At 41.2% G+C, this 19,068-nt stretch overlaps 1 protein-coding gene across 17 annotated transcripts in view; it reads right to left on the reverse strand.

The window, feature by feature from the left end:
- Nucleotides 1–19,068, reverse strand: part of FBRSL1 (fibrosin like 1) — a 775,633-nt gene that overhangs the window by 400,945 nt on the left and 355,620 nt on the right. For all 17 annotated transcript variants that reach the window (XM_053368547.1, XM_053368552.1, XM_053368549.1 and 14 more), the window contains one exon: nt 13,555–13,590. In XM_053368547.1, the coding sequence (XP_053224522.1) occupies nt 13,555–13,590 (36 nt within the window). The remainder of the gene's footprint in view (nt 1–13,554; nt 13,591–19,068) is intronic.

Genomic DNA, 19,068 nt, shown 5'->3' on the forward strand with positions numbered 1-19,068 from the left:
GCATGCAATGCCTTAAGAGAGAATATTATGAAAATGATATACAGGTGGTACATGACCCCAGTCAAGCTTGCAAAAATATATCATTTGCCCGATAATAAATGTTGGAAATGCAAAGAAACGGAAGGTACATTCTTTCACCTTTGGTGGACGTGCCCATGAATTAAGGCTTTCTGGGAAATGATCTATAATGAAATGAAAAAGGTATTTAAATATACCTTCCTGAAGAAACCAGAGGCCTTTCTTCTGGGCATTGTCGGCCAATTGGTGCCAAAGAAGGACAGAACTTTTTTTATGTACGCTACAACAGCAGCAAGAATACTTATTGCAAAGTATTGGAAGACACAAGATCTACCCACTTTGGAAGAATGGCAGATGAAGGTGATTGACTACATGGAAATGGCAGAAATGACTGGCAGAATCCGAGACCAGGGAGAAGAGTCAGTGGAAGAAGATTGGAAGAAATTTAAAGACTATCTACAGAAATATTGTAAAATTAATGAATGCTAGAATGATGTTGGATTGAAATTAAGTGGTTTCCAGCTGTAATGCTTTAAGAGAATATGAAAAAAGGATTATAAATAGGTAATAATATAATGGTAAGGATTTGCTGAACCAACAATTTGTGGTGGAATACAAAAAAGGGAGGTATGAGGAGGTCCGGGAAACAAGTTAAAGGAAAACAAGCAATGGAAAATTTGTGTGTTTTTAATTATTTTTATTTTGTATTTTTGTTATTTATTTATTTTTCACTTTATTGTAATATCTTAAAAAATCTTAATAAATATCTTATAAAAAAGAGAATTAACCCTTGAGTTACAGCTGAATGATCCCTGCTCTTGCACTCCCAACATGGTATAGTGTTTCACATCCCTACTTTCAACCCCATGCACTGAATGCACTGTTGCTACTAGTCAAGTGGCCTTAGTGACATATACAGTACTGCCTTTCATCAGCCAAAGCTGCTTGTGTCAAGGTGTGGCCCCACTGGGACACATAGGGCCTGGTTACAGTCATCCATGTTCTGGCAACCTCCAGGTTAAGACTGCTGCAATGCATTGTACACTGGACTTCCTTTGAAGGCTGGCCAGAAACTGCAGTTTGTCCAAAGCACAGTTATCGAGCTACTAACTGGGATCAAGCACAGGGAACATATACAGTCAGCCCACAACTTGTGTGGGGGTTATGTTCTGGAGATTGCACCTAAAGCCAAAATCATGTTTTGTCAAAACACATTAGGTTCAGTGGTGGGTGTGACTGCCAAAGTCATTTGTCCTGGAACTCCACCCCCTTACCACCCCTTTTATTTTATTTTATTTTATTTTATTGCCACACACGTAAAGCTGAATGTGCACAAGTTAAAGGCAAGTAAGTCGCAAGCTTACTGTATCACCAAAATTTAAAGAGCTCCACTGGTTCCTGATCCATTTATGAGCACAATTCAAAATGCTGGTGGCTTACTTTTAAAGCTCTATCTTGTCCTTTGCAGGCCTTGGCTTTTAATTACTCTGCTACGAGACTCTTAATCTCAGGGTCGTGGGTTCGAGCCCCATGTTGGGCAAAATACGGTATTCCTGCATTGCTGGAGGTTGGACTAGAGGTCCACTGTGGTCCCTTCCAACTCTTTGATTCTATGATATCCCATATACACTCTTCTGTTGTGATTGCTTTAAGCATTTGTTTTCATTAGTTTTTTTCCTTATATGTAAAACAAGTGTACACAAACAGTTATATTTTTATTATAAAATATGCAGTGTTTAACTAACTGAACCTGCTACTAGTGAATCCCTTTCTTTCCAAGGCTTGGTACTACTGGCATGAAATTCAACTGTGTATTCTACCCAGCCATCTTAGCTCAGTCCGAGTCTAAAAATAAAGAGGAATGAGGTGGTTAGAATAAATCCCCTTCAAACTACAGATGGGGGGCACTTTTGAATAGATGTGATGTTGATGATGACTCTGATTCAATATTGCCACATCATCCATATGTGGGACACCATACATTTAAGCAACCCCCCTGCCCAAGAATCCTGGGAAATGCAGCTCTCTATAATTCCTGATACCAATCCAATCCAAATAACTTTATTGTACTAGCCATTGGCCATGACAAATCTGAAACCAAAAGAAATAGAAGCAAAAGGGGTGCTGCGTCACAAATTAAAGTCTCTATTTAGATCTCTGTGTCTCCTGTCCAGTTCACTGTTATGTCTTCTTTCTGATCTTTTTGGCCGCCAAAGCAAAAAGGGTGACTATGAGTCACTGAACCCTTTACCATGGGACTTTCTCTGCCATGCAGAGACATCTTTCCTGTATGTTTGATAAGGTAAGAATAGCCTCCTGGGTCCAATGTATAGCCTGAAAACGCAGCTCAGTAAAAACGAATCTTAGTGAGGCTCTCCGTAGATTCAACAGGTAACTGGCTCTCCTGATACTATTAACAAACTACATTTTCCAGGATTATTTTTTTGGGGGGGGGGTGTTTTAAATGTATGGTGCTCATGCAGCCTAAATCTCAGGAACCTTCTTTCCATATATGTGATAAATCTACTACCGTACCTTTCTCATTCATATAATTTCTTTTCTACTTGCAGTAATCTAGAATAGCAAGACACCTGTAGTTTCCCCAGGGAAACACTATTATTATTCCACTCTGATTCTCATATTTGGGGAAACTATCTTAGCACATGGAAATGATGGGCATCCTTTGCTCACGCACTTACTGAACAGTCTAGATGTTCCTTTTGGTCTTTGCGGTACAAATCCAGTGCACAGAAACGTAGGAAGCTACCTTATGGGTCCGTCTAGTTTAGTATTGTCTACACTCAAATGGCTCTCCAGGGTTTTAGGCAGCAGACATTCATAGTTGCTCTGCCTAGTTGCTCTGCCACTGAGCTAAACCCCTACAGGTGTGAGAATTGCAACTAGATAATGTATACAAAGCAGACTGTTGGTTGAACTAGCTTAGTGTTGTCTACACTGAACGGTAATAGCTGCCAGGGTTCTGCCAGGGATTGGAAACTGGGACCTCCTGCGTGCACAGAGAATGTTCTACCAGTAAGCTATGGCCCTTCCCCAAGAGTCTCTGCCTCTGGTATTTCCCTTGTTCTTGCAACCTTTTCATTTCATAGTTAAATAGGCCAACACAGCACACCATTTACCCCTTTTCTGCTCAACCTCAGCTGCTGTTGTCCAGTGTTGTTCCAACTTTAATGAACACAGGAAGAGAAACTGAAGTGGTGGTGGTAGGGACAAGCAAAATACAGAACAAAAACTAGCAAAGCATGGCACCCCCGCATGTTAATTTTCTATTATGAGTATGTCACAGCATGTGTACAACAAAAAGGCCATGGCTGCCTTTGCGTCATTAGCAGAAAAAGAAGCTAGGTACCAAGAACCTTTGCCTGGGTGGTCATAGCTCACGTTGACAACATGGACTTTGGACAGCAGGAAATAAATGGGGAAACACAAAGCCTCAGCTAACCCCACCTGAGCCTGCTTTAGAGGCAAAATCAAATAGCAGTGCTGGCTTGCTGAGAAAGGAGAGCTTCTTCTGCTTCCTGTAATGCTTTTGTTTAGGAGAGAAAGAGAGAGGGCAAGCAACACACACAAGTAAGACACATCATTCTCAGAGTCTGTGTCTGCACCAGCACTTGTTCAAAGGTCAGCATTGATTTGAGGCAGGTATTAACGTGCACTGCCTGAACTAACAGTGTATGGGAATTGGCATATACGCAGTGGTGTTAAAAACAGCACTGACCCAACCGCACCTGTTTGATGGGGGCAAGTTTGCTGGCTTCCCTTTCTACCTTAGCAGAAAGGTTTGGGTGTGGAAATACATTTGTTCCTGCAAATTGTGTTAACCACAACTTTTCTATTTTCTTTTGGGGCTAGGAGAGAACTTAAGAGGGAGAATGAAGGCCAGAAACTATGGTTACACTTGCTTAGAGAGCAGCTAAGTTGCACAGCAAATGGACAGGGGATGAAATACAAATATGAAAAAAGATTTAACAGATTACAGTGGACACAGCTGAGGTGAATAAACATATCTCCAATCAGGAGTGTGCTGGCGACTGCTGTTACTCCCATGAGCACATACTTTAGGTCCATGTAGAGGGCCTTCCTTCCAAAACAGGGTGCTTTCTACAATAATTTAAGATTAACACCTGTCTCTTCATATGGACATCCCTCAAGGTCTATCACCCTTCATGCAGCCCGCCTAAGAAGAAAGCCATGTTTGCCAAGGCTTTCCATTCTGTGTTTTTCGGGGGGGGGGGCTTGCAGGAGGAGAGGTGCAGTAAGAGCTTCTAGAGGAATAGAATCCTCATAAGTTTTCCACCTACTGTCAAGGAAAGGTAAGGTGGCCATCAGTAAGTACCAGCAGGGCGAAGTGGTGGCACTTAACCAACCTCCCATTATAAGCGTTGTTGCTGCAGCTTATGAGGAGATGGGCAGAGGCACAATCAGCAGGGTGCAAACACACCATTGGGAACATCGGATTGACCCCACCAGTTTATTTGCACTTACCCTCCTGGTAAGCTGTGGCAATACGTGTGATAGGAGGTCAGATAAGTGCCGACCCCCATGCATTCTAATTTACAGAGCACAACCCTCTATTTAAATAATTCCTGTCTGGCCCAAGTTTGGTTTAAAGATAAAAAACAACAAGAAGGGAAAAGAAGGGCGGCCTTGAAGCTGCCCATCAGCAGACAGAGCAGGCATGCAAATTCACTTGGTCTCAGTCACCTCCACTCTGGTGAGATCACTGAGATGTATTGCATTTCTATTTAAACAGCAGTGACTATATCTAAAGTTGCATCTATGGCTGGTATTCAATTAAGTTTTACTCAGAGCAGACACATTGAAATTAATGGACCTAACTTAGCCATGGGACGCGGGTGGCGCTGTGGGTTAAACCACAGAGCCTAGGGCTTGCCAATCAGAAGGTCGGCGGTTCAAGTCCCTGTGATGGGGTGAGCTCCCGTTGCTTGTTCCCTGCTCCTGCCAACCTAGCAGTTGAAAGCATGCAGTGCAAGTAGATAAATAGGGAAGGTAAATGGCATTTCTGTGCGCTGCTCTGGTTTGCCAGAAGTGGCTTAGTCATGCTGGCCACATGACCCGGAAGCTGTACACTGGCTCCCTCGGCTGGTAAAGCGAGATGAGCACCGCAACCCCAGAGTCGTTCGCGACTGGACCTAACGGTCAGGGGTCACTTTACCTTTACCTTTAACTTAGCCATGCTCATTAATTTTGATGGGTCAGCTTTGAGTACAGCTTAGCTGAATACCACTCTCTCTATATACAAATTAGTACATGCAAATTGGTGTCCTTTCCAGGCCTTGGCTTTTAACCTCAGGGTCATAGAGTTCGAGCCCCACTTTGGGCAAAATATGCCTACATTGCTGGAAGTTGGACTAGACAACCATCGTTGTCTAGAATGGAGCTATTTATTTCCACAGCAAACCTTCAGCAATGAATTTTGGGAGCCTTTGTGAAGATGTGCTTGTCTTAACATAGTAGCTTTCTTTATAGACAGCTTACAGATCAGGTTCCCCTCTCCCTGCCCTAACTTCCTCCCTTTAAAATGATGTGGTTAAAAAAAAAAGAAATCAGAAAAGGGGTCACATACCATCCACGCCTTGAAGGGTTTCAAGAAGATCACCATGTCAGAAAGGCTAAATTTGCATGCAAACTTGTAGGTTTATGTAAATCAGAATCATCCAATTATGCTCAGGCATAATAAACAAAGGAATGTGTGTGTTGTATATCTATTACCGGCAGAAGCATCTGCCTCAGCAAAACAGCCTTTTAGCAATGCCTCAAAATGCTGAGACTGATGTAGATACCCAGTTTTGGGGAAGGGGAAGGGGAGAGTCTCTCTCTCTCTCTCTCTCTCTCTCTCTCTCTCTCTGTGTGTGTGTGTGATTTTGGGGATGAGTGACAATTTATGGGACAATTGATCATTATTAAAAGCAGAACACAGTTTAATTGGAAACAGAGGGAGGTTATTTTGAAAGAGAATTAATGCAACCAATAAACCAAAAATATACTTTATGAGAGACGTAGCAGGGTCCACATGTCTACTTGCATAATGCAGAGAACACTCCGCCTGGCACTAGGCCTGGGACACAGCAGCAGCCTCAGAGCTTCTGCTTCATTTTTATTTTATTTTTGCATTCTCCTAGTCTTTATGGTTCCCCTGCAGAGGCTATACAAGCAGTATCTAATAGCGTATAGCGACTCCAGACTGTCCTATCGAGAGCAAGGAATGCAGTGCCAATGCCCAATATTGCTACCTGGGTTCTCTTCCCCCATAGCTTTTGTTTCCTGGCTGCTTGCTTCCTAGGGGAAGGCCATAGCTCAGTGGTAGAGCATCCTGGGCCTTATCAAGTTATACTTCTAAGTTATGCAGTTACTTTTCTAAGACAAGCATGATTTGAGCGGCATTGTATTGCCGGGGGGGGGGCATTATATTATTTATTTGTTTTTGTTTCTGTCGTTTATTGATTCTGTTTTTGCTAGAGGAACTGGGTTTATGTTTTGTTTTTGTTTTTTAAAAAGAAAAATGTGATACAATTTAAAACAAACAAACATTACTTTAGCCTTTTCTGGATTAAGATTTGTTTGCTTGGCTCCCCTAAAGGCAATCCCTATAGGCACTGAGGATGCACAGAGATTGCATTTTGGGAAGGAGCAACAAAGCAGAGTTGTAAAAGAAATCAACAAAGCGCCTTTATGTATATCAGTTCGCAATGTGTCTAAAGAGGTGTTTCACTGAAGTGAGAATTGAGTGGATGGAGTGATGAGGTGGGTACAAGGAGACTAAAGTTACTGTGAATGTGGGGGTTGTGTGTGTTTGGATTAGTTTTGTGTAGTGTGAATGTGTACTTTGCATAGTGTGAATGTGTAAGCTAAGTGGTTTTGGTGACTGTATTAGATTTTTTTTTTAAAAAATGTATTTGATGATATACTGTATTTTATGATAGTGTAATTACACTGAATTTTGATGCATGCTTTGATGGTTTTTGTGGTTCCTAGGCTTTTTCTGTTGTTTTTGTCCATGGAGTTTTCTTGGCAGGGATACTGGAGTGGCTTGCTAGTTCCTTCTCCAGGTGGATCACATTTAGTCTAAACTCTCGGCTATGACCTGTCCGTCTTGGGCAGCCCTGCAGAGCATAGCTCATAGCTTCTCTGAGTTATTCAAGCCCCTTCGCCATGACAAGGCAGTGATCCATGAAGGAGCAGTCACGAAATTAAAAGTCGCCTGCTTCTTGGGAGAAAAGCAATGACAAACCTAGACAGCATCTTAAAAATCAGAGACATCACCTTGCCAACAAAGGTCTGTATAGTTAAAGCTATGGTTTTCCCAGTAGTAATGTATGGAAGTGAGAGCTGGACCATAAAGAAGGCTGATTCCCGAAGAATTGATGCTTTTGAATTATGGTGCTGGAGGAGACTCTTGAGAGTCCCATGGACTGCAAGAAGATCAAACCTATCCGTTCTGAAGGAAATCAGCCCGGAGTGCTCACTGGAAGGACAGATTCTGAAGCTGAGGCTCCAATACTTTGCCCAGCTCGTGAGAAGAGAAGACTCCCTGGAAAAGACCCTGATGTTGGGAAAGATGGAGGGCACAAGGAGAAGGGGATGACAGAGGACGAGATGGTTGGACAGTGTTGTCAAAGCTACGAACATGAGTTTGACCAAACTTCAGGAGGCAGTGGAAAACATGGCGTGCTTTGGTCTATGGGGTCACAAAGAGTCGGACACAACTAAACAAAAACAACAAGGTTTTTTCTGTAAATTGTTTACATATATTTATTATGTTAACTAAAGTGTGTAATTATGATTATTAGTAGGTTGTTTGATTTTGAATGTGGAATTTTTTAAAAAAAATTCTTATACTGATTCCTTTTTCTTGTGATTTGTAAACCACTTAGAGGTTTTTGTTGAACTATGAAGCAATATATGAATTAGCTATATAAAATAAATAAGTACATTTGTATTATGATATTTTTCATCTGGCTCTGTGCGAAATGCAGACAGGCCACATCATGTAGAACTGCAAAAGTTGCATGTGTAACTGTGATTACCCTCAAATTCTACATTTTATGCTATGTTTCTTGCAGGTAATGTCTGGCAAGAAGCAGCATATTTTAGGGACCTTGAGACTGCCACTGTTAAAAAAGTGGCTTGGTACTTAAGGAGACAAAAAAAATAAAATAAAACCCAAACAAAAACAAAAAACGAACCTAACCCCAAAATATCAGAAGAATGAACCCCCTGTATTATCTTCAGAGTTCCTTATGGAATTGAATGGTAGTTAGACCTGGTTGCGTCAGAGAAATAATGGATTCTTGCCTTATGACACATCCATTTAGAAACGGTGCCAAACTCCAGAAGTAAACAGCTTCCTCAACAGCTGACCCATGATCAGACAGAAGGTAGTTTAATGGAGAAGCAACACATTGTGTACACCAGCAGTTTCTCAACCTCTCAGACCTAACGGTGGAGATGGGTAGTTTTAGACTCTGGACTTAATGGCCCTGTTTATCCCACTCCATATTTCAACAGCAACAAATATTGCTTTACACATTTCAGTGTACAGTTACAATGTACATTACAATGGAACAATATATAATATATAGGACTGGCTTTGAATGTGTTAAACCAGGAATGCTGCAATTGGGAGCCTCCATCTCACTGTGATAATGAACATTTATCTATTGCATAAAGTATATATACTGCGTGATTGTAAGAAAGAAAGAAAAAACTCAAAGCAATTTACAAAAAGAACAAAACAATAAAATTATCAATAAAACCGTTAAAATATTCAAATAGTAATTAAAATTAAAATGCACTAAAAACAAATTAAAACACATGCCAACATTCTACATACCTGGGTAGGCTTGCCTAAACATATGTGTTTTTCATAGAATCATAGAACTGTAGAATTGGAAGGGACCATGAGGTTCATATTGTCAAACCCCCAGTAATACAGATATCATTTTGCCCAACACGGAGCTCAAACCCACAAACCTGAGATTAAGAGTCTCGTGCTCTACTGGCTGAGCTATCCCAGGTGGGATAGCAGGCAATGAAAATGGCACATGGAAGAGGCTTGCCAGATGTCATGGCATCATATAATTGTAGAGTTAGAAGGGATCCTGAGGCTCATCTAGTCTATCCCTTGCAATGCTAGAATCTCAACTATGTCATATATGACAGATTGCCATCCAACCCCTGCTTAAAAACCTCTAAGGAAGAAGAGTCCACCACCTGTCGTGGAAGTGTCGAACAGCTCTTACTGTCAGAAAGTTTTTCCTGATGTTTAGTTGGAATCTCCTTTCTTCTAACTTCAATCCACTGGTTTGGGTCATATAACGTCCGGAGCAGAAGGAAACAAGCTTGTTCCATCCTCTATGTGACAGCCCCTTAGATATCTGAAGATGGCTATCTGCTCTCAGTCTCCTCTTTACGAAACAGGCAGGGAGGGTGAGTGCTGCCACACTAAAATATTGATTTCTGAGAAATGTGGATCATGTATTCTGAGGCACCTGTAACGGTGCCAGTTCAAAGACTGCAGCAGTTGGGTAGACAGATATGAGATAAGGCAATCTTGCAAGTGAACGGGTCCAAAGTTGTTAAGGGCTTTATATACTAATAGTAACACCTTGAACTTGGCCCAGTAGCAAATCAGCAACCTGTGTAGTCTCTGAACACAGGTGTTACATGCTGAAGTGTCTCACGCCTGTCAGCAATAATGCTGCAATAACAGTAGCTTCTGGATCACAAGTGCATTGCATTCCCTTTACACTGAAATGAATGACATGGAATAACGTGATAACAATCTAATTTAAGTATGTTATGTGATTAGTTATGCAAATTCAGCAAGTTATGTAATTTTGCCACAGCAGACAACCGGACAAATGATGTACTTTTTCACAGAAGATGAACTGGGCACATTTCCCTTTATTATTTTTCATCACTATTCAAAACAGCCCCATGGCTCAGATTACTAACAACAAATTTATACACACTAGTTCATGTAGAAAATAAAAGAAAGAATGTGTTTGGCAGGTGGTGAGGGGGAAACAAGCTATGATCTTAATTCCCTCACACTCACACACAAACTGAATTCTTCCTACCTTGCAGAAACTTACCAGGTTCCTTATTGATGCTGAATTCTAATTTCACAAGCAATGGAAGTTGTGGGAAAGGAAGTGGCAGTGATGAGGGGGTTGCTATGTGAAATTGTTTACCCCCTTGGAAACAATATCAATTTTTGCAATTTTTGGAGAAAGGGACTGCAAAACTATATTAAAATATTCACCTATTCCCAAGTGAGGGCCCTCACTTTGACTTGGCTTTGTGACATCACCATACTAGCTATACGATTCTTGACCAATTGAACTGCATAATCAACAAGAAGGATCACACTCTTATTGAAATGAAGTACCACCAAAACAGATGCTTAAAACCAATGAAAACAAAAGTAACAAAACAAAACAAAAATCAGGACAAATTAAAAAAAGACCCAGTATGAAAAAGGAAATGTTTTATGGTTTGGCAGAACATTTTCAGGCCCATGAAATGCCTTTTTTTTGCATCAAGGAAGTACACACACACAAACACACACACATATATTATGCTCAGTCGATGGGTGAACCCTAATGCTCACAGCCCACTTTGGGGTGTGTGTATGGAATCTCTACAGACCACAGTTTGAGATATCAGTGCTTATTACTCAATCTCTTTATAGCCCAGCAATCAAGAAACAAACTTATCAGAACTCCAGTGGCTTTCAGATAAACAGCTCTATACTTCTACATGCCTGTTTGTTCAGCAGATCAAAAGGAACTTCTCATGAAGGGAGATAAAAATGCCTGCCCATGATTTATTAACACCAGGGTGGTGGCAAGGCCTCTGACCTTTTCCCATTAAGCTCTCTCTCTTTCTCTCTTACACACACACACACACGAGAGAGAGAGAGAGAGAGAGAGAGAGAGAGAGAGAGAGAGAGAGACTCTACAAGTGGAGTTGCTCCTCCCACATTTCTCACTACCAGCCCAAGGCAAAAGGTTTACATTCAGTCACTCAAACATAAACTGAAAACCTGACCACAATTATTCTGCTTTGCATAGTGTTGGCAATTGGTGCTTGAGGGAAAAAGCCTTCCCCCACCCAAATAAAAAAATCAGGAGATAAGCTTGAATGTTTCCCTGGTAGACACAATGATTTCAAAATTCCCGCCAGATGCAAATCATGTCCATCTTGCAGACTCAAGAATTCTCTAAAAACATTCAAAACCACACTTAATGATGAGTGACGCTGTGAGCGGTTGTGCTGCTGCCATTCACCATACAAAGATAGTCCATCCAGGCATCATTCCAACCACTGGCCATCTGAAATATGTACCCCGAATTGTAAAAAACACAGACCTTTTCCAGTTACAGCTTTTGCAACCATAGTTACTACTGGCAATTAGAAATGCTAAAAGGAATTAAGATTTCCTTCTCTCTTTCTCTTTCACACTGGCAAGGGAATTAATTTAAGGCTTCAGTGAGAGCAGTCAAAAGGAGACAGGACTTGTCTGATGTTATTTGGCAGTCAGCTTTGGTTCACTTTGCTCAGTGCTAGTCGCTTCTCCTCTTTTTAAGAAAGCTACTATGATCAAAATTAAGATTCAGAAGCACAAGTAAAAACCCAGACAATATTTGCTTTATCTGGCAATTATGATTTCAAACCATCTCATCCCTTCCCTCTGAATGAGCAACCACCCACAGCAATTTTACAAAATACAGGTGGAAGCGAATACAGTTCCAGCTGTATAGGTAGAATTACAGAATACCACCTTGTTCTTACACCACTATTTATTTATTTACTTAGTAAGTATGTGTTCAGTAGCAATCTACCTGGATACAGAGTGCTCTTTTACTTTTTTTTTTTAAAAAAAAGGAATAAAAGAATCAAGAACAGCTCCAAAATTACACTATGGTAACTCTGAGTTGATGGTCAGATATTTATGAATGTTGTTGTTGATGTTGTTGCAAACATTTTTGAACCTGGTTTTATCACATGGCATTGCACATTTGGCAAGTCAAAATCTGAAAGTCAGAATGTTTATCTAAATGTATTTTTATTCTGCCCTTCACCAAAAATTGATTTTATGGCCCATTCTGCACAAAACACTGGACCATACGAGAGTAGTAGCAAGTCCCAGGCCCACACACTTCCCCTCCTGCTCTACAGTGGCTGGGAGAAGAACAGAAGTATCTATTTCCTGTTTGAAACTACCCAGTGTCTGTTGTTTCATACAAACTGAGGGGTGGACTCTGGTTGGTTTAAATCTGGAATAGGGACTCCTGCTCCCATCAACTTCAGCCAGAATGGCCAATGGTCAGGAATGATGGGAGCTGTTGTACAAAAATCTCTAGAAAGCCGCAGGTTCCCCACCTGCAATTTAGAGAAACTGTGATTTGTTCAAACAACTCAGGATCAAAGAACACCAGATTGCAAGTGGGGTGAGTACACAACCCCAAGACTCGTTCACTTAACACTAAACTATGGTTTAGTAAATCAATCGAGCTAACCTGATCCAGAAAAACACACCCACCCCACTCACACATGAAGACAAAGTTCACCACAGCCAATCACAAACAAACAACCACACCCTAGGGCAATGCCAACCACTCTCACCAACAAAGGAATACAAGTGACTAATAAAGAGGACCCACACAATTGATGCTTACACAAACCCCACACAGACAGTAAGTAGAATTGTCACCCGATCCCACCCCACTCACCATGCCCCCCTCCACATCTTTCCCCATTTTCTTCCTACTTTAACACTAATGTCTCAACAAATGAAACTGATCTGTAGAAAATGCAACTTGAAAATAGAGACATTGCGCATACTTTTGTAAACCAAGAAATCTTTAATAAAAATATATTTTAAAAAAATCAAATATCAAATAGTATTATGTCTGAAATAAGCCAATATTTTTGAGGCAAGCCTGTTTCAGAAATGACAAGTCCAGGTTGTAGGCTGTAAGTGTTGTTACTTTCAGGAAAGAAAACACCTTTGTACAAGCATTTTCAGGCAAAAACAAATTCAAGCGAACTCCATCACACCTGACTGATTCTTTCCTCTCCATTTTTGGAGTTGGTGAAGCCAACATTACAGTCAAATGTATGTGCATATGTTCAACTGGACATAAAATGTAACCTGGCAAAATGGGACAATAAAAGGCTGATTTGGCCTTACACCGAGAAAGTCAAAGGTATGCTGCAGGCAATCTATGATCTTTGGATTTGTAGATACATGGTTTGCATGAATGGAAAAGCAGAACAATAAAACTGGAGAGGCTCAGAAAACAAACTGTTTTAATACTCTCTCATGCAGAGAGAGGCGGTTTAGCAATGTGGCTGCGCTTTTCTCAAAGCCTCTTTTGCATGCTCTGTATTCCCACAGCGTACATGAACATGTAACAGGTAATGTAATCTTCCACAATCAAACAGCGATAGAAGTGAAATCGAATAATTAGCTATAAGGTGACTTACCGAATAACCTTTTCCTGAAAGTGATTGAGCAGAACTCTGTGGAAAGAAAAGGTACATCAGTGTAAGTAACAAAGGGAGTTATGCGTAATGTCACGAAAAATTGCAAGTTTCCCTCTCCATGCAATTGCAAAGTGCCATTTCCTAGGTAACTCTTATCAAGATCCAGGAATGCTGCTGCCAATCACCCCACACTTGTAAAAAGATGCAGATTTACATGCAGGTCTCATTTGAAGACAGACTCAGGTTTTGCCAAGGAAGCAGGCCCAAAAGCCCTTGAACATGCATAGCTTCATAAAGCAGACCGCTACATAGTAAGGTCATTGGTTCATCTAGCCAAGTGATCATCTTCTACAGTTCACAGCAATGAAGCCTCAGCTACAGGTCTTTCCTAGGCAATAGGAGATGTAAGTTCATGGATCAGTGGTAGAGCATATGCTTTACATGCAGATGGTCCCAGGTTCAATATCCAGGTAGATAACTGAGATAGACCCCTGTCTGAATCCATGGAGAGCTGTTGCCAATGAGTGCAGGTGAGGTAGTAGGGTATCTATGGCCCTTCAAATTTCATTTAACTCCCATCAGCCCCAGTAAACATGGCCAATGGCCAGGTTGTGTGGAGTTGTAGTCTAGCAAAATCTGGAAGGCCACAGTTCCCTACCCCTGGTTCAGAAAACAGTGATGGTCTGACTCAATAGGAGGCTGCTTCCTTTAAAATCTATCACTGTGGGGAGCTGGTTAGCTGGTTGCCTTATACTGAATTAATTCTAGCCAGGTACCGTGCATTCTCGCTCTCCCAAGATCATTCCCATCTGTGAAACCAGAGACTGGATTGGGGGCATTCTATAGACTACGGATCTAATTTGGGACCTCCTACTCGCTTCTATAGTTCAGGCCCAATCCCTATAGTAACCCTTTCCATGTTTCCAGTTACTACAATCCTTGTACAACTTGTGCTAAAGGTACTTCTACCCATCTGGCACCAACCCCATTTATGAGTTATATCCAATTAAGGCCTACTCACTAGACTTATTAAAATTCATAGACCTAAGTTAGTTAGGACAGCCTTGTGGGACATCTTCAGGAGAAGAAAAGGCTTAGGAGTAAACTCTACACAAATCTCGAGTGGAGTCCCTAAGACAGTTGGATGGCTTCTTGTATGTCTCTTTCTGGCAGCCAAGATGGTGTCAAATGCATTGTTCTACTTTCCTTTGGACTACATCAGTGAGCCTGAGAGGGGGGTCTTGTCACATGACCAGCCCAGGTCCTCCATACACATTGCCCAGGTTTGTGCCCCAGAGAGGTCATTCTGGAGCTATTAACACAGCAAAAACAATGTGGGAGGCAGCAGTTATGAGTTACTGGTCTCTGTAGTCACAGTGGATGTTGTGATTCTCCAGCAGTTTGACTTTGCCCCAGGAGGCACAATCCTTTTGAGACAGACAGATGCCAACAACAAAAAACTCTGAGTAGGACAAACACTGGACACAATCATTTATTTTTCTGGGCATTTATGCAATACCAACAATATTCTATTCTATTGCTAACTGATTTTATTTTGTGTGTGTAATTTTATTACAGTCAAACCTCGGTTGTCGAACGTAATCTGTTCTGGAAGACAGTTCAACTTCCGAAACATTTGACAACTGAGCCACGGTTTCCAGTTGGTTGCAAGAGCTTCTTGCACTCAAGTGGAAGCTGTGTCGGAAGTTCGGGTTCCGAAAAACGTTCGAAAACCGGAACATTTACTTCCGGGTTTTAGGCATTCGGGAGCCAAAAGGTTCGAAAACGGAGCCGTTCAAGAACCGAGGTTTGACTGAGTTATATTTTCTTTTATTTGCAAATTGCTTTAGGGCTTTTCAGTAGAAAGTAACATGACTGGATAGCTCAGTTGGTTAGAGTGTGGTGCTGATAATGCCAAGGATCCAGGTCCAATCCCCGTATAGGACAGCTGCAATGCAGCGGGTTGGACTAGATGATCATCAGGGTGCCTTCCAACTCTACAATTATATGAAATTTAATATTAAGCTAACGTCACCTTTTTAAGAAGAAAAGGGGAGGGGGATTGTGGTAAGAATTCACCTCTACAGCACCTTGTTTGTGACCCAGGTGAGGAACAACCACCTTTTGAATAAACCACAGAACCAAGGAAACTATTTTCAAGTCCAGCATCCAGATTTAGGAACCCAGCTAAAGAGCTGGAATAACATTGGCACAATTGTGGGGCTATTGAAGCGCATACTGAGAGTACTCTGCTCCTACACCAGGAGGAAAAAGAAAATCCCTGGAGATTACTATTGTCTGGGCTGGTCCACTTTAAAGTGTAATAATTGCATGGTTGAATCCTGCCACATTGGGGAAAGAGGGAAATCTTTAACATATAAACTAGCATGCCAAAGAGAAAGTGAGGCTAGAAACCTCCCATTTTACGTAAAATATTTGATGTCACACACCCCCTTGCAGTCCCAAGTGCTACAGCCTAGACAAGAGTTCAACACCTGGTTTGGTTTGTCTTCCAAGCTGACAGTTTTGAATATTCAGAATTTGGAACCCTTTTAAAGATTTGTTCCTTGCAATATTTCCGCTTTACTTCAGCCACTTCAGTTTAAAACTATCAATGGTTAACAGGACAGAGAGCGAGTAAAAGGAAATAGCATGTCAGCCTGGTTTATTGCTGGTTGGACCTGTTTAAAATATATTAAAGCAAGCACTCAAGGCTAACACATATCCAATACAGGTTCCATTATGCAGCTATTTACAAGTCTAGTCAAAACGCAAGATTCCCATCACCTCCCTTCCAAACCTACTTTACAACATGGCAGTGTTCCAAAATGTTTTTATTGATTTTGTCATATTCACTCATGTTGTCGAAATGGACATGGTTTTTCTGTCATGCAGCGAAGAAGAATGACCAGATGGAGTCAACTAGTCGATGGGGTTAAGAAAAGGAGATGAAGTTGCCAGCAAGCTGAACCAAGTTCTTAAATCTTCTTTAGACTGCCACTCAAAACTGAAATGTACATTGAATATGTATGAGACACCCCTAGAACATAAGAAGAGCCTGCTGCCAGCGACCCATCAAAGCCCAGCAGTGGTCAATCAGATGCCTCTGGGAAGCCTGAAAGAAGGACCTCAGCACAAAAGCACTCTCCCCACTGCGGCTTCCAGGAAGTGGTATTCAGAGTTAATACTCAAAGACATATTAATAAGCACAGCTTTATTCTACATGGACTATCTTTTAAAGAGATACAAGTTGGTGCCTATCACTATCTTTTGTGGGAGAGGACAAAGGAATACTGTGATATATTGATACAATGCGATGTTTAGCTGGTAATATATTGCGATATTGAAAAACAGTTATTGCCCATCCCTAATCCACACCATACATTTAAAGCACATTGTTGTTGTTGTTTAGTCGTGTCCGACTCTTAGCTTCCCCCTAAGAATCTGGGAACTGTAGTTTGTTAACTGTACTGGCAATTATGGCTCTGATTTTCAGGCTATAGCGTGGGAAGGGGACGGGACTTCCCATTGGCCACTGTAAGAGCCAGATGCTGAACTAGATGGGTCATTGGCTATTGTGGTTCTTAAATCAGTTGAAATTACTTCTGAGCAAATACACATAAGACTGAAATTACAAGGTTTAAGTAAAAGAGGGGAGCGGAGGAGGACAAAATCCAGCTGTTTCATTCCTAATTCCCTGCTGGGATTTTAAACACAGCCTGCAGGGTCCTTTAAAAGTTAGAATTGGCACAATACTTTGCAACACACGCAACTTTTCTTTGGAGTTTTCAGAGGTAAAAGTTCCCTATGAAGACGAATATATTTTCCCTGTTTAAGATTAACATTTCCTGGAACTCAACACTGGAAGCTTTCCTTTAGAACAGGATTTGTTATTGCCTGTGTAAAGCTAGTAAAACTGGTGAACTCTTGTGGATCCAGCTCTTTAAAACCTTTTCCAGCAGTTGGACTGACTGAGAGCAAACATTCCTTCCAGAAAAGCCCATACATGCTTCTTCTTGCACATCAAGTGCCGTTGACGAGTTTTGAAACAAACGTGTGCTTGCTTTACATAAAGTTCTTTTTTAAAAAAGAAAAAGAAAAAGCGCAGTCCGCACTGAAGCCAATCCAAAAGGAAAAAGAATGTGCTGGGTAGAAACGATCTGGAAAATTATTTCCATTAGTACTACCAAGGGATGCTTGAGGAATTCAGTCTGTGTGTATTCCAGAACAAACTGACCTGATCCACAATTCCTGGACTAAAGTTCCCCAAATATTCCAACACAGTGCATAGGTCATTTTTTTTAAAATGCATAATTTGCAACAAAGTATTCATTTAAACATGGGATTGCATCCAACTTACTTCGAAATAATCGATTTCAATGGAGCTACTCTGATTTAGTTAGCTCAACCTATGTATTTTAAAGCATTTTTTAAAATAAATGATCTGAAGATCAATGTTGCATACAGGACAGAGCAGACCTCTGGTGACCACATGAGAAAGTGACACAGGCCCCAACAGTATGATACATTTAAAGCATTATCATATCACTTTAAACAGTCATGGCTTCCCTCAAAGCATGACAGAGCTACAATTCCCAGAGTTCCCTGGGAAGAAGAACAGATGTTAAACCATTCTGGGAATTGTAGCTCTGTGAGGGGAAGGGGGGGGCGTTCTCCTAACAACTCTCAGCACTCTTAACAAATTAAAGTTCCCATAATTCTTTAGGGGAAGCCATTACTGTTTAAAGTGGCATAATAGTATTTTAAATGTATATGGTTCAGATGGGGCCACAGACTAGGGACCTGACTCATTCTTTAGATTTACCCATGCAATTCATGCATTACCAAAGCAGTGTGGGAATCATTTTCTCATGATCAGGCCCCACACCACTCTCATAGCAAGTCTAGAGAAGAACCAAACAACCTGGGTGAATAATATTCTGTCTAATGCATATTTTCCTCTCCCTGGTCTTGAAAGGAACCATGTCACTCATTCATCCCAGTGCCTATAAAACCTAAAACCTAGGAGTGACTTGCAATCTGCCAGGATTCAGAGAATCAGCAGTTAAGGTGCAAAATGTTCCTTCAGCCTCTTTAACCAAAAGGGTTCCTGGCCTCCCTCCTGTAGAGAAGGTACCAATTACCATTAAGTGTAATGTGCTGGCGCCTTCATAACTGCAGACACCTCACCATAAAGGAACCAACAGTTCTTTTCATGTAGACGAGCCATTAGATGCCTTTTGGTAATTTTACCAACGCGGGCTGAATTTGACCCACTGAGGACTTAAGAGTTAAAAGGCTTCATTATCCTATTACCAAGGCTCTTGAGACATCCCTTCAGTCTGTAATTTTGGTCTTTTTTTAAAAAAAAAAAACCCCACAAGATCTCCCCTCAATTTCTTAAAGGGGGGAAAAAATCTACAACCAACAACTTTCTCTGCTTGCAATTTGGAGGGGCGGGGGGGGGGGGAGAGAGAAAAGAACTTGCTAGTAAAGGCAGAGCTGAACTGCGGG

The sequence above is a fragment of the Podarcis raffonei genome, chromosome 16 (assembly GCF_027172205.1).
Source record: "Podarcis raffonei isolate rPodRaf1 chromosome 16, rPodRaf1.pri, whole genome shotgun sequence".
Taxonomy (NCBI): Eukaryota; Metazoa; Chordata; class Lepidosauria; order Squamata; family Lacertidae; genus Podarcis; species Podarcis raffonei.